Source organism: Ornithorhynchus anatinus, chromosome 11 (genome assembly GCF_004115215.2).
Source record: "Ornithorhynchus anatinus isolate Pmale09 chromosome 11, mOrnAna1.pri.v4, whole genome shotgun sequence".
NCBI classification, from domain to species: domain Eukaryota; kingdom Metazoa; phylum Chordata; class Mammalia; order Monotremata; family Ornithorhynchidae; genus Ornithorhynchus; species Ornithorhynchus anatinus.
The window spans coordinates 52626826-52640877 of record NC_041738.1 but is presented as its reverse complement, the minus strand read 5'-3'; the positions used below and the strand labels follow the sequence as shown (position 1 = coordinate 52640877).

General features: G+C 49.2%; 1 protein-coding gene across 2 annotated transcripts in view; it reads left to right on the top strand.

The window, feature by feature from the left end:
• GRIK4 (glutamate ionotropic receptor kainate type subunit 4) overlaps window positions 1-14052 on the top strand; it is a 189947-nt gene that overhangs the window by 142143 nt on the left and 33752 nt on the right. For both annotated transcript variants that reach the window (XM_029076255.2, XM_029076253.2), the window contains 3 exons: window positions 1323-1430; window positions 2472-2675; window positions 12618-12731. In XM_029076255.2, coding sequence (XP_028932088.1) covers window positions 1323-1430; window positions 2472-2675; window positions 12618-12731 — 426 coding nt within the window. The remainder of the gene's footprint in view (window positions 1-1322; window positions 1431-2471; window positions 2676-12617; window positions 12732-14052) is intronic.

Here is a 14052-nt window from a genome sequence, read left to right as displayed (position 1 = left end):
GCAGCTCACAGACTGATGGGGAGGGAGAACAAGTATTGAATTCCCATTTTGAATGCATATGAAGAAACCGAGGCCCAAAGAAGTTAAGTGACTTGCCCAGGGTCACCCAGCAGGCGATTGTTAAAGCTGGGATTGGAATCCAGGGCCTGATCAGCATCCTTGCTTCCAGACACTGTCTGATACAGTACTGTGGGTGGAGAGATTTAGCCTGGCTAAGTCCGTCCTCCCTCCTCCTTTCTGGGCTGGATTAATTTGAGCTGAGCTTGTGGAAGGTGGAAGCAGGCCGGGGGATGGGTTTGATTGGAAGCTGCATTGTGGAGACTGCTGAATTTCTGTTGGCAAACAAGAAGGGTGGGCGGAAGATTGGATCTCCTCTGTACTTAGGGACATCATTAGTCACTTTGTGAATCAGAGGATCGAAGGAGCAGTTCAATCTCAGTTGTCTTCTACACCCTTCTCTAGTCCTCCTCCTTCCCTGTGGCCCACATGGAATAAGAGGGGAAGGGGATTTTGATCTTGAAGGACATTAAAGTTCACCCCTAAGTGCGTCATTGGCCAAATAGACCAATACGGGATCCACGGTCCAAGCCACGTTGGGAACCCATAAAGGTTGTTTCTGGTGGTGGTGTTGTGTTATTATTTATGTATTTGGGTATCTCGAGCCCAGAGAGGGGCAGGGGTTGTCTGAGGTCCCATAGCAAATCATCTGGACTCAGTGCTTCTCTCTCTTGAATCCCGGCCAGGGCTTGGCTGCTTGGCGGCTGCTGCTGCTTGGTTGCTTCAAGAAGGGAAAACTGAGGGCCCGGTGATGTGATACTGAAGTCTTGGAGGAGTGACTAGGCCATGATAACATCCCCAGAATAAGATGGGATGATTTGAAACTACAACAGAAGGGCCAGAGGTTTGATCTTTGAACTCTCTGACCAGTCCAGTTTGGGGATATGCCACCCTTGATATTCATTCATTCATTCAATAGTATTTATTGAGCGCTTACTATGTGCAGAGCACTGTAGGCCAGGCTGGATGCCCAGTCAAGTACCAGGGACAAGTGGATGGACCCCAGGCCTGGGAAGCAGAAGAACCTGGGTTCAAATCCCAGCTCTGCCCCTTATCGGCTCTGTGACCTTGGGCAAGTCACTTCACTGTGCCTCAGTTACCTCATCTGTAAAGTGGGGATTGAGACTGTGAGCCCCTAATGGGACAGGGATTGCGTCAAACTCCATTAGCTTGTATCTACCCCAGCGCTTAGTACAGTGCCTGGCGCATAGTAAACGCTTAACAGATACCATTTAAAAAAAAACCTTTCTTCCGTTTCTCCACAGATCGGCCAGTGGCACGTAGCTGAAGGGCTGAGCATGGACAACCACCTGTCAGCCACCAACGTCTCAGACAGCCTCTTCAACACCACGCTGGTCGTCACCACCATCCTGGTAAGTCAGGGGCTCACCGGGCTGGGGAAGAGCAGGTGGGGGCCTGGGGTTGGGGGGGAGCCCTGGGTCCCGGCAGCTGTCCAAGCCCACCTCCTTCCCCTCCCATGCCACACCGCGCACCCAATTCCAAGCGAACAGATTGAAGCGAACGCTAATTACAGAACGAGGACCGTTTGTGACAGTATAATTAAGCTCAAGTTGATGTTTCATTTGGAAATGATATTTGACGAGTTGTGAAGCAGCTGGGAGAGAGGGCCACAGTGGGGCGATGCCGTCTTTCTGTCGTCTGCCCGAGGCCCAGAGGCGGTGACCTCTGACCTCGAAGTGATGACGTGAGCTGGGTGAAGTGGGGGACAGCCATGCCGGAACAGCACCCCCCCCACCCCCCGCTCTCCATCTCTGCTCTGGCCTTTCCTCCCCCTCCTCTCCTCCCCGTAAGACCCCAAGCTCCCAGCTAGCCCCTAGGAAGACCCAGCCGGGCTCTCTAAGCAAAGAGGCGGAAGACAGGGGCCTCCAGCCCCACTGTGAAAGGGTCCGGGTCCAGGATAATAATCATAATAATTATGGTATTCGTTAAGCGCTTACTATGTGCCAGCCACTGTACTAAGCGCTGATTACCCCTATGGACTCTGGAGACCCCAGTTAGGTATATATGCTGATTGGGGGGAGGGGCAACTGGTCCTGTGCCCCCTATATTCATTCATTCATTTGATTGTACTTACCTAGCGCTTACTGTGTGCGGAGCCATGGCCTAAGCACTTCAGGAAGTACAATAAAATAATAAACAGACACATTCCCTGCCCACGATGATATGACTTGGCTTCAGGGCCTCCGGCTTCATTACTGGGTCATGGCAGGGAGAGATCCAGTAAGCTCATCCTGAGCAGGGAATGTGTCTGACTGATGACTCCCTCACGCTTTCGGCTCCCTCCCCACCAGGTCCACCCCCACCCCCCACTCAGGACCCCTACCAACCCCAGCCCCAGGCGGCCAAGGCCCCGGGGCTAAGTGGGGAATGACAGCTGCCCAGTTTTGCTGCAGGAAAACCCGTACTTAATGATGAAGGGGAACCACCAGGAGCTGGAAGGCAACGACCGCTACGAGGGCTTCTGCGTGGACATGCTGAAGGAATTGGCAGAGATCCTGCGCTTCAACTACCAGATCCACCTGGTCGGGGACGGAGTGTACGGCGTGCCCGAGGCCAACGGCACCTGGACGGGCATGGTCGGAGAGCTGATCGCCCGGGTAGGCGGGGCCCGGGGAGCCCGCGGAGCGAGCGAGGGATCTGGGGAGGGACGGATTGAGGGACCAGGACCAAGCCCCACTGTCGGTGGGCCCCGAGGCACTGTCCGTCCATCTACCTGTCCATTCCTTCAGTTGCATTTATTGAACACTTACTGTGTGCGGAACACTGTACTAAGTGCATGGGAGAGTACAGTAGAATAATAAACAGCCACGGTCCCTTCCCATAACGAGCTTACAGTCTAGAGGGAGAGCCATATATTAATATAAATAAATTACAAATATTTAGAGATATGAACGTAAAGGCATACATTCATATGTATGTACATACATACGTGTATATACACTCATGCGTACATATAGGTGCAGGAATGTGCATTTGCATGTACATACATACATGTTGGAGGTTTCCTACCCTCTCCGCTTTGGGACATTCTCTCACCTACTACCCTCCGCCACTCTCCCCGTCTTCAAAGCCCAACTCAGATCACATCTCAATCAGTCAATCAGTCAGGTCAATCCATCGGTGGAAGGGGAAATGGGTCCACCAACTCTGTTGTGAGGCCTCTCTCATTGTTTGAGGGAGGACAATATAATGGATTTGGTAGAGGTGTGACAGACATTTTATATGGTATTTGTTAAGAGCTCACTATGTGCCAGGCACTGTACTAAGCCCTGGAGTAGATACAAATTAATCAGGTTGGACTCGTAGGGCTCACATTCTTAATTCCCGTTTTTACAGATGAAGTAGTGGAGGCAAAGAGAATTTAAGTGACTTGCCCAAAGTCACACAGGAGACAAGTGGCAGGAGCCAGGATTAGAACCCAATTACGATCAATTACAATTACATTACAATCAATTACAGGCAGGAGAAATGGGAGAGTGTTAAGAAGAGCTGTGGGGCAAGGGGTGGGGTGAATAGCAATAGGCAAGGCAGAATTAAAGACAAGTAGGGGAAAAGAGGGAGCCTTCCCTGCTGAAGAACCTCTCTTCTCCCCACCCTATCCTCCCTCCCTTCTGCATCACCACTGCACTGGGGTCCTGCACCCTGGAAATGCTTTGATATTCTTCTCACCCCAGTCCCTCAGCACTTATATCCATATATTTGTACTCGGTTGTTCCCCCTCTCTGTAATTTGTTTTAAAGTCTGTCTCTCCCATTAGATTGTAAATTCCTCAAGGGCAGGAATCATGCTAATTCCCTTGTACACTTGGAAGCACTTAGTGCAAGGTAGGCACACTGTAAGTGCTCAGTAAATACTCTGTCCACTCTGGAGCTCCTCCAAGGTTAAGCTAGAGAAGGCAGAACAGTTAACTCCTGGAAAGTGACTCAGCTGAAAGTCTGCGTTTGTTGGTTGAAAATCCTTGGATTTTGATGATCTGCAATTCCTCGGTTCCTCATTTAGCAGAGCGCCGGTAATGCATCTGGCGGCTCGTGGAGTTATTTTGCTCTCTGTGGTGTAGTAATGCACCCCGTTCTGTTCTAACCCATGCTTTCATTCATGATTTGGGGACGTGTTTCCACCAGTATCAGTCTGTTCTGGTAGAACACGATCCACACGTTGGCCCAAGTTGATTTGGTGAGGGAAGAAAGGCGAGCGTCGTGATATCGGTCAAGGTTAGAGGCTGCTCTGCTTCCCAGTTTCTCCCTCACTTGGCACTGTAGTTTGAGTTTCTGTTTTTCCAACTTTGCAACATTTAATATTGTGAGATAACGATGAATGGGTAAGGTGCAAAGCATTCCGCTAGTGGGGGATATCACAATTTGTATCAAAAAATGAAAATCAGTTCATCAGTAGTAGCAAATTATTTATTGATATTAATGTCTGTCTTCCTCTCTAGACTGTAAGCTCCCTGTGGGCAAGGAACATGTCAACTGAGTGTTGTATTCTCCCATGTGCTTAGTACAGGCCCTGAACATACTAAGTGTTCAATAAATGCCATTGATTGAGTGACTGATTGATTAATACTTATTGAGCCTTTACCCTTGGCCCAGGATGGGCACTAAATGTTTGGGACAGAACATAAAGTCAGTAGACACAGTTTTGTCAAGGAGCTTGCAAGTCCAATGAGGGTGACAGATGCTAAAATTAATCAATCAATCAATCTTATTTATTGAGCACTTTATTGTGTGCATAGCAGTGTATTAATGCTTGGGAGACTACAGTATAACAGAGTTAATAGACCCATTCCCTACCAATAAAGAGCTTACAGTCTAGAGGGAGCAACAGACATTAATATGAATAAATAAATTATGGATGTGGACATATGTGCTGTGGGGATAAGTGCAAGGATGATGCAGAAGGGAGTGGGAAAAGAGGAAATGAGGGCTTATTCAGGGAAGGCATCTTGGAGGAGATGTGCTTTTAATAAGGCTTTGAAGGTGGGGAGAATGATCGTCTGTCGGATATGAAGCGGGAATAGTCATTACAGTAGTCATGGTGGGAAATTTTGAATCATCTGCTCCCAAAGCCATTAATTCTCATTGAATTAATGATTACTCTAATGTAATTTTCTCTTAATATGAGGTTCCTCAAGATCACAACTCCCATGTTATAGAAGAATTGTCTATTCATTCCTGTCACTGGAGTCAGAACTCATAAAATCTCTTCCCACTTCCCTGTTTTGTCAGTGACTTGATATGAAATCTTTGGCAAGTTATTTTCCATCTCAGGACTTTGGTGTGACCAATTATTATTATTATTCATCCTGACAGAGCTGGAGGCTTTTTCTTCCCCTCGCCGCAGCCAGGGGGAAGCCAGGAGGCTGGGGGCAGGGGGTAGACAGAGAGGGAGATCCAGGAAGGAAAGATGAACAGGGTCTAGGGGAGAGCCATCCCTCCCCCACCCCTTGCCTGTCGGTAGGCTCGGCCCACCCCAGGGAAGGGAAGGGATGAGTTGGTAGTGGGGCCTTTTCCTGCCCTGGGGGTGGAGGGGGCGGGAGAGAATGAGGGAGAGAGAGAAAGAGAGAAAGAAAGCACTGTGGCCCAGTGGAAAGAGTACGGGCCTAGGAGTCAGAGGATGTGGTTTCTAATCTTGGCTGTGCCACTTGTCTGCCGTGTGAGCTTGAGCAAATCAATTCACTTCTCTGGGCATCAGTTATTGCACCCGTAAAATGGGTATTAAGACTGCGAGTCCCGTGTGGAAACTGGACTTTGTCCAACCTGAATAGCTCGTATCTACCCCAGCGCTTAGTAAGGTGCCTGGCATAGAGTAAGGGCTTAACAAATGCCATTAAAGAAATTAACTGGTAGACATGCTCCTTGCCCTCAAGGGGTTTAGTTCAGCATCCTGCCCGGAGCTGAAAAAACGAGAATCTGAAAGAAAGGCTCTTCAAGACCACAAAGTGTTCCAAAGCCTCTGAGGTCAGATAACTCTCACCCGATGACATCTTGATGAATTAAGTGTAAATGAAGCTGAAATGAAGCTGATCCAATTTCACTGGTAATGCATCAGTGTGTAAACATCACAGAGGAAGAGTGTTGGGGACAGGACAAAATAGACCCATTCAGGGCTTAAATCATTGAGAAGATGGTGGGTAAACATTTTGCTATTGAAAAAAAAAGGCCACAAAAACTTACAACTGCTCCCTTGAGATTGTTTTACACCCTGGAGCTGGAGACTATTTTAACTGCAAATAGGTCATAAAATGCTATCCAGCAGCTCTCTCTAAAAAAAAAAAAATTAGAACTGAACAACAGCAGCAGTTGACTTTAATTCCTTCTTCCTCCTGAGAGTCTGGGGACCTCCAGAGTTATCAGCTTCTGTTCTGGGTGTCGGTAAGGTGAGAGACGCTAGCTGGAAATTGCAGCAAGGTGGACATAAGTGAGCTGGCAGAAGGAATACCTGTACTGAAAGCAGGTCATATGATCTAAACTTCTGCCTCTGTACAGGTAAATGAGTAAGACTTCCAGGTCAGATGGGTGTCTGTTCTTTCCAGAAAAATCTCCATTGTTGGAGGCTCCACAGTCTCCCTGGAAGATTTTCCAGGGTTTTGTCAACCTAGTAAGCAGGAAGTTCTTTTTGTCCAAATTCGAGTTCTCCTGCTGTAGTTGGGACCCATTTCCTCCGTGTCTGGGACTGTAAAGACTGTTCAGGGACTCTGAGATGGTTATTAAATTCCCCCAATCTCCTCTGCCTTCTCCTGAAGACAAGAGGAGCGCTTCTTGGTACACTCTTCCTGGCACAATGAAGGCTCAGTAAATGCCATTGATTGATAGGCATTAACACTGGCCCAGGTGTTGGAGATAATTTCTGGAATCTCTTTTGGGAGAGTTTGAAAGATCAGGATTGACCCTAGGACTGGCTGGAACATGCAGGGGATGGACCAGTTGACCTCTGGAGGTATTTCTATCCCCGAGGTCATGGATTGTCTTCCCCGGCAGCAGTCATCTAAATTCGAGAAGGGCAGAGGAAAGCTGACCTCTCCTGACCCCGAGGAACAAGAGCTTAGCCTGCAGTGTTTGGGGGTGGTAAGAAAGAATGCAGTCCCCCCTTTTTAGGCGGGGATTAAAACTGTGAGCCCTACATGGGACATGGGATGTGTTCAACCTGACTAGCTTATATCTATCCTAAAGTTTAGTACTGTGCCCGGCACATGATAAGCGCTTAACAGGTACCATTAAAAAAAAAAGGGAAATGCATCGTGTTGCTACTGGTCTTCCCACAGATGCTTGTTTCTTTTTTAAGGTTTTCCTTTCTGGAAGCAGCTGTTCAACCGGACTTCAGTCAATCAATCTATCATATTTATTGAGTGCTTACTGTGTGTAGAGCACTGTACTAAGCACTTGGGAGAGTATAATATAAACAATAAACAGATATATTCCCTGCCCGCAGTGAGCTTACAGTCTAGAGGACTTCCTTCCTGAACATGACTTTTCCATCTCGCCCTCGCTCCCTCCGTTCAGTCACGCGTTTGTACCAGGAGGTCTCTCGGCTGACAACTTTGTCTTGTAGCTGAGGTTGGCCTCTCCGCCTCCTGTCTTCCGGCCAGGGCCATTAAGTGCTCCGGGCTTCTTCTCACAGGATATTTTTCTTGCCGGCTTGTCGCTTGTCATTGAGAACTGCCATTCCGGCCCATTCATCAACATTAGTGTCATCGCAGGCCACATCCTCCCCGGTGGCTACATCAACAACCATCATGGCATCTGTCCAGAAACCTTACCCCTCCGCAGTCCTGGCGGGCACCTCTGCCCTTCTGAGGAACCAGTCTCAACCCCGGGCTTTGGCCCAGAGGTGTCCACACCAGCAGTGGGACAAGAGGGATCTGAACCCGATTCATCTTGAAACATCCAGATGCCAGTTTTCATTTTTTTAATGATACTTGTTAAGCACTTACTATGTGTCAGGCACTGTACTAAGCACTGGGATAGATACAAGATAATTGGGTTGGATACGGTCCCTGTCCCACAGGGGACTGACTCATGGTCTAAGTGGGAAAGAGGAGGATTTAACCCCGATTTGATAGACGAGGAAACAGGCACAGACAAGTGAAGTGACTTGCCCAAGGTCACACAGCAGGTAAGTGGCAGAACTGGGATTAGAACCTAGGTCCTAGGATGATCCAGTGATCCCCAGCAAGAGGATGTGCTGCTGTGGAAAGAAGGATGGGTGGGCCTCGGGGATGGAATTATCCTTTTTAAATGATCGGATCAGATGGAGAATTGCTCAGGTTTTTTTTTTATGGTACTTGTTAAGTGCTTCCTATGTGCCAGGCACTGTACTGAGCACTGAGGTAGATGCAAGCTAATCAGGTCAGACACAGTCTATGTCTCACATAGGGATCACAGTCTCAATGCCCATTTTCAGATGAGGTCACTGAGGCACAGAGAAGTGAAGTGAATTGTCCAAGGTCAGGCAGCAGACAAAGTGGCAGAGCCAGAACTAGAACCCAGGTCCTTCTGACTCCCAGGCCCGTGTTCTATCCACTAGGCCACGCTGCTTCTCAACTGCAGTCCCGGTGGGAAACGTGCTTAACCTCATCCCTGAGGCCCCTGGGGCTTGGCTCAGACTGACTGGGCTGGTCTGGGTGGGGCTCCGGCTTTTAAGAAAGGCCTAGTCACCACGGTCTAGGAAGGTAAAGACCCCAAACCTCCCCCACATCAGGGGGCTGCCCTAGATGAGCCTCTCAAGGCTGTGACTCTACAGACCCCATTGTTGGAGGAGGGCAGGGGTCTTCTCCTAATAATAATAATAATAATTGTGGTATTTGTTAAGCACTTACTATGAGAAGCAGCATGGCCTAGTGGCGAGAACACGGGGTTGGGAATCAGAAGATGTGGGTTCTAATCCCAGCTCCACCACTTGTCTGCTGTGTGACCTTGGTCAAGTCGCTTCACTTCTCTGTGCCTCAGTTACCTCAACTATAAAATGGGGATTAAGACTGTGAGTCCCACATGGGACAACCCGATTACCTTGTATCCACCCCAGTGCTTCGAACAGTGCTTGGCACATTTTAAGTGCTTAACAGATACTATCATTATTATTATTACTATTATTATGTGACACATCCTGTTCTAACCACTGGGGTAGATATAAGATAATCAGGTTGGACACTTTCCCTCTCTCACATGGGGCTCATGGTCTTAATCCCCATTTTACAGATGAGGTACTGAGGCCCAGAAAAGCAAAGGTCTCACAGCATACACGTGGCAGAGCTGGGTTTAGAACCCACATCGTCTGTCTCCCAAGCCCGGGCTCTTGCCACTAGGCCATGCTGCTTCTCCGCAATGCCTTTCATCTGGAGTGGGCTTTTTGTTCCTCTCCATGGCGGCGACTTTCCATTACTTGCAAATCCCATCTCTAAACATTTCTTTCCACCCTTCTTTGTAGTCAGCCGGTTCCCCTGCATGCCGTGGTTATTTATTTAATGCGGTAATTGTATTATTTAACTTGGTAAGGCTTTGGGGGAATGTAGTTTGAAGGAAAAATGCGACAGAATAAAGTTGGATTGAGCATCCCGGGAAGCCTTCATTCCAAAGTAATCGTCCCCGAAGATCCCCTGGATATTGAATTTCAAGCGAGGTCGGGCCTGAGACTGAGAACGCGGACGATGTGATGATCTTTAAGCACTCGGCTGGGGAGTGCGGGGGTGGGGAGAAAGGGAGACGCATGCCAGCAGGGCCCAGCTGCCTTGGGGGGACCCCCCGAAGCAGGTTTGAAGCCAGTGAGAACCCCAGCAGCACACTGAGAAAGTGCCATTTGGGTGGATCCTGCCTCTGGCCTCCAGGAAATGGTTTTCTAGCTTTTACCCCAGCGCTGAGAATGGTGCTTGGCACATAGCAAGCGCTTAATGAATACCTCAGTTCTCTTTTTTTATGGTATTTGTTAAATGCTCGTTATGTGTCAAGCACCATTCCAAGTGCTGGGGTAGATACAAGTTGATCAGGTTGGACACAGTTTCTATGCTACCTAGGGAGAGAGAAGCAGCATGGCGCAGTGGAAAGAGCATGGGTCTGGGAATCAGAAGGTCATGGGTTCTAATCCCTGCTCCACCACTTGACTGCTGTGTGACCTTAGGCAAGACTTCTCGGTGCCTCAGTTACCTCATCTGTAAAATGGGAATTGAGACCAAGAGCCCCACGTGGGACAGGAGCTGTGTCCAACCTGATTTGCTTGTATCCACCCCAGCGCTTAGTACAGTGCTTGGCCCATAGTTAGTGCTTAATAAATACCATTATTATTATTATTCCAATTACTCTTCCCCCTTCAAAGCCTTATTGAAGGCACATCTCCTCCAAAAAGACTTTTCTGACAAACACCTCCTTTCCTCTTTTCCCATTGCCTTCTGAGTCGCCCTGACTCGCTCCCTTTATTCACCCCTCCCTCCACCCCACAGCACCCATGTCCATATCTGTAATTCATTTAATTATATATATGTCTGCCTTCCTCTCTAGACTTTAGAGATCATTGCAAGCAGGGAATGTGTCTATGTTTTTTTTGTACTCCCCCAAGCGCTTAGTACAATGCTCTGCACACAGTAAGAGCTCAATAAATACGAATGACTAACTGATTGAGCCTCATCTGAGCTGCTCATCATTCAGAAGCTGCTCTGGGCCGCTGCTGCCAACAGAGTTCGGAGGCTCCCGCAGAAGACGAGGAGGCGATTATAAACTGCTTCGCTGTCAGCCCGGCTTTCTGGGCGGATAATAACCCTGAAGAACACCGGGGTGATGGACCAGCCCATACTGGGGAAACCTTGCACGCGCTCGAGATTTTCATCAGCCACAGGGAGCTGCAGATTTCTGCTGAATTCTAAATGCGCCAGTAGATGAAGAGATAGAAAAGTGAATCAAGAAGGTCATCCCATCCTTCAGGAGTCTGACGGAGGGAGGCCAGGATGTGGCATTAAGCTTCAGATTAAATTGCTCGACGGAGCGCTGGTAGCGTCAAACCTCGAACGGAGCTGCCGTGCTCCTGAGGGGCGTCGGCTCGCACTCCTTCCTCCTCGCTCCGAGCTCCTCCATCACCAATCCGTCCATCCACTCTACCCCCTTCCTATCTGCCACTGTCCCTCCCCGCCATCGAAACCTCCAGAAGCCACCTCCTCCAAGAAGCCTTCCCTGATTAATCTCCACCTTCCTGTTTCCATTCATCCCATCTTGCACTCTGGTGTGTTTGTTTTACCTCACTTGTCGAGTGGCTTACTTTTGGTTTTTCTCATGTGCCTCTTCACTTTTTCGACAACCTACACGCAACATCAAAGAGTGAGACAATCAATCATTCGTATTTATTGCGTGCTTACTATTTGCAGAGCACTGTACTAAGCTCTTGACGGAGTACAGTGAGTACCTATCCCGGCGCATAGAGAAGCACCAAGGTTAGTGGATAGAGCACATTCCTGGGAGTCAGAAGGTCATGGGTTCTAATCCTGGCTCTGCTACTTGTCTGCTGTGTGACTGTAGGCAAGTTGGTATTTGTTAAGTGCTTACTATGTGCAGAGCACTGTTCTAAGAGCTGGGGTAGATACAGGGTAATCATGTTGTCCCAGGTGAGGCTCACAGTCTTAATCCCCATTTTACAGATGAGGGAGCTGAGGCACAAAGAAGTTAAGTGATTTGCCCACAGTCACACAACTGACAAGTGGCAGAGCCGGGAATCAAACACATGACCTCTGAATCCCAAGCCTGTGCTCTTTCCACTGAGCCATGCTGCTTCCAAGTCACTTCACTTCTCTGTGCCTCAGTCACCTCATCTGTGAAATGGAAATTGAGACTGTTAGCTCCACTTGGGACAGGGACTATGTCCAACCTGATTTGCTTGTACCTACCACATCACTTAGTACAGTGCCTGGTCCATGGTAAGTACTTAACAAATACCATTATTATAGTTAACAATTGTTAAATATAAGCATTGTTAGTGTTCCTCTTGTGATTATTCATTCCACCGTATTTACTGAGTACTTATTGTGTGTAAAGCACTGTACTAAGCACTTGGAAGAGTACAATATATCTCTAGGAAGAGTTTTTAATTGGAGAATGCAGACAAGCTGTTCTCCACCAGAATGAGGCAAAGTCATCTCATTGAAGCAGGAGGGATTTGAGCTAGAAATGTGGATGAAGTTTCTGGCGTTAAGCTCTCTGCAAGGGATTCCTGGAGGAGGCTTCCTCTGCCTGGACCTGGAGGCACAGGGAAGAATCCCAGAACGTCTGGATGTCGCTTTTCTGGAAGAATGATCTCGGGGCAGGACGGCCCTGCCTGAGGATTCCACGGATGGGGCAGATGACCAGGGATGGCTTTCTCTAGCTCTCCCCTTCTGGAACGTCCGGGTGACCTTCCACATTGGCTGGCTCCCACCCGTCGGCTAAACCTGAGACGGCCAGACTTGACCGGTCCCCAGGAGCGGGGAGGGGGAGGCATCCCCCCAAATGACCGGCGCCAGCACCCGCTCGACCACTCGGCTCCCCTCGCCCTTCCCAGCTGACCACCCCTTGGGGCTTTGTTTTCAGAAAGCGGACCTGGCGGTGGCGGGCCTCACCATCACGGCCGAGCGGGAGAAGGTGATTGATTTTTCCAAACCGTTCATGACTCTGGGAATCAGCATCCTTTACCGAGTTCATATGGTAAGAAACTTATTTCCTCCCCATTTATGTCATTAAAGTGATTTGCATGCGGACCCACAGTGAACACGGAATAATGAATGACTCATGCAAATATTTAGGTTTGAGGCAGAAACTCAGATGTGCTGGGCTATTTTTTCTCCCCATCAGCTGGGCAGACTTGGGAGGGAGAGCCTCCTTACGGGCTCTTCGGCTCCTAATCGCTTCCTCGACTCTGATTCGGGGTGGCCGCTGAGGCCTGCTCGAGGCTTGTCACTTCCTTGCAGCTGGAGCCCCTCTGCGCTTTTACCGCTGCTGTACATTGGTTGTCGTTCCGGAACCCCATGACCTCGCTCCCCTCTTTGTTTCCACCTCCACCTATGGAGGAGGAGGAACTTCTTGGAATTAAAGCAGTTGGGAAGTGAGCTCTGGGTTGTGGGAGGCAGCTTCAGTGGCATTCCTCGATCCGTGCAGAGGCTGGACGGTTGGCAGTATCAAGCATTTACCACTGCCTTGGACAGCCCACATGGGACTTGGGGGGCGCCTGGGAATTGCCCTGCAGGTCTCTGAATATCGGGGCGCTTCCTCCCAGAACAGTCTAGGTATCCCATCTGCCCCTCCCACAGTTGAATCACAGGCTGGCAGCGCATTCCTTCTTGGATGCGGATAGCGTGGGCAGTTAGGTCACCAGGATGGTGCATTGCTGCTCTGTAATAATAATAATTATGGAATCGAAGAGCTTACTATGTGCCCGGCACTGAACTAAGTGCTCAGGTGGATGCAAACAATTTGGGTTGGACACAGTCCCTGTCCCACATGGGGCTCATGGTCTCAATCCCCATTTTACAGTTGAGGTAACTCAGGCTCAGAGAAGTGAAGTGATTTGTCCAAGGTCACATGGCAGGCAAGTGGTGGAGCCGGGATTAGAAACTGTGACCTTCTGCCTCCCAGGCCTGTGCTCTATCCACTACGCCATGCTGCTTCCCAGACAACTGGGTCTTACTAGGGGTGAAGAGGAGAGAGTTGAAGGGTGGATGGCTTGTGTTGTGTCACTGGATGGAGAGCCTGTGAGGGAGAGGGGAGCGTTCGGGGTATTGAATGGTCCGTGCCGGGTCACTGGAGGGAGTGTCCAGGGATGGAATGGAAAAAGTCAGGCGTGTCAGATGATTGATCCCTGCTGGGTCACTGGAGGGAATGTCTGGGATGGAGGTGGGAAGAGTCAGAGGTGTTGGATGGTCCATGCTGGGTCACCGGAGGGAATGGAGAGGGAGAATCAGGAGTGTTGCATGCTCCATGTTGCGTCACTGGAGGAAAAGTCAGGGATGGAATGGGAATTAGGGAACGG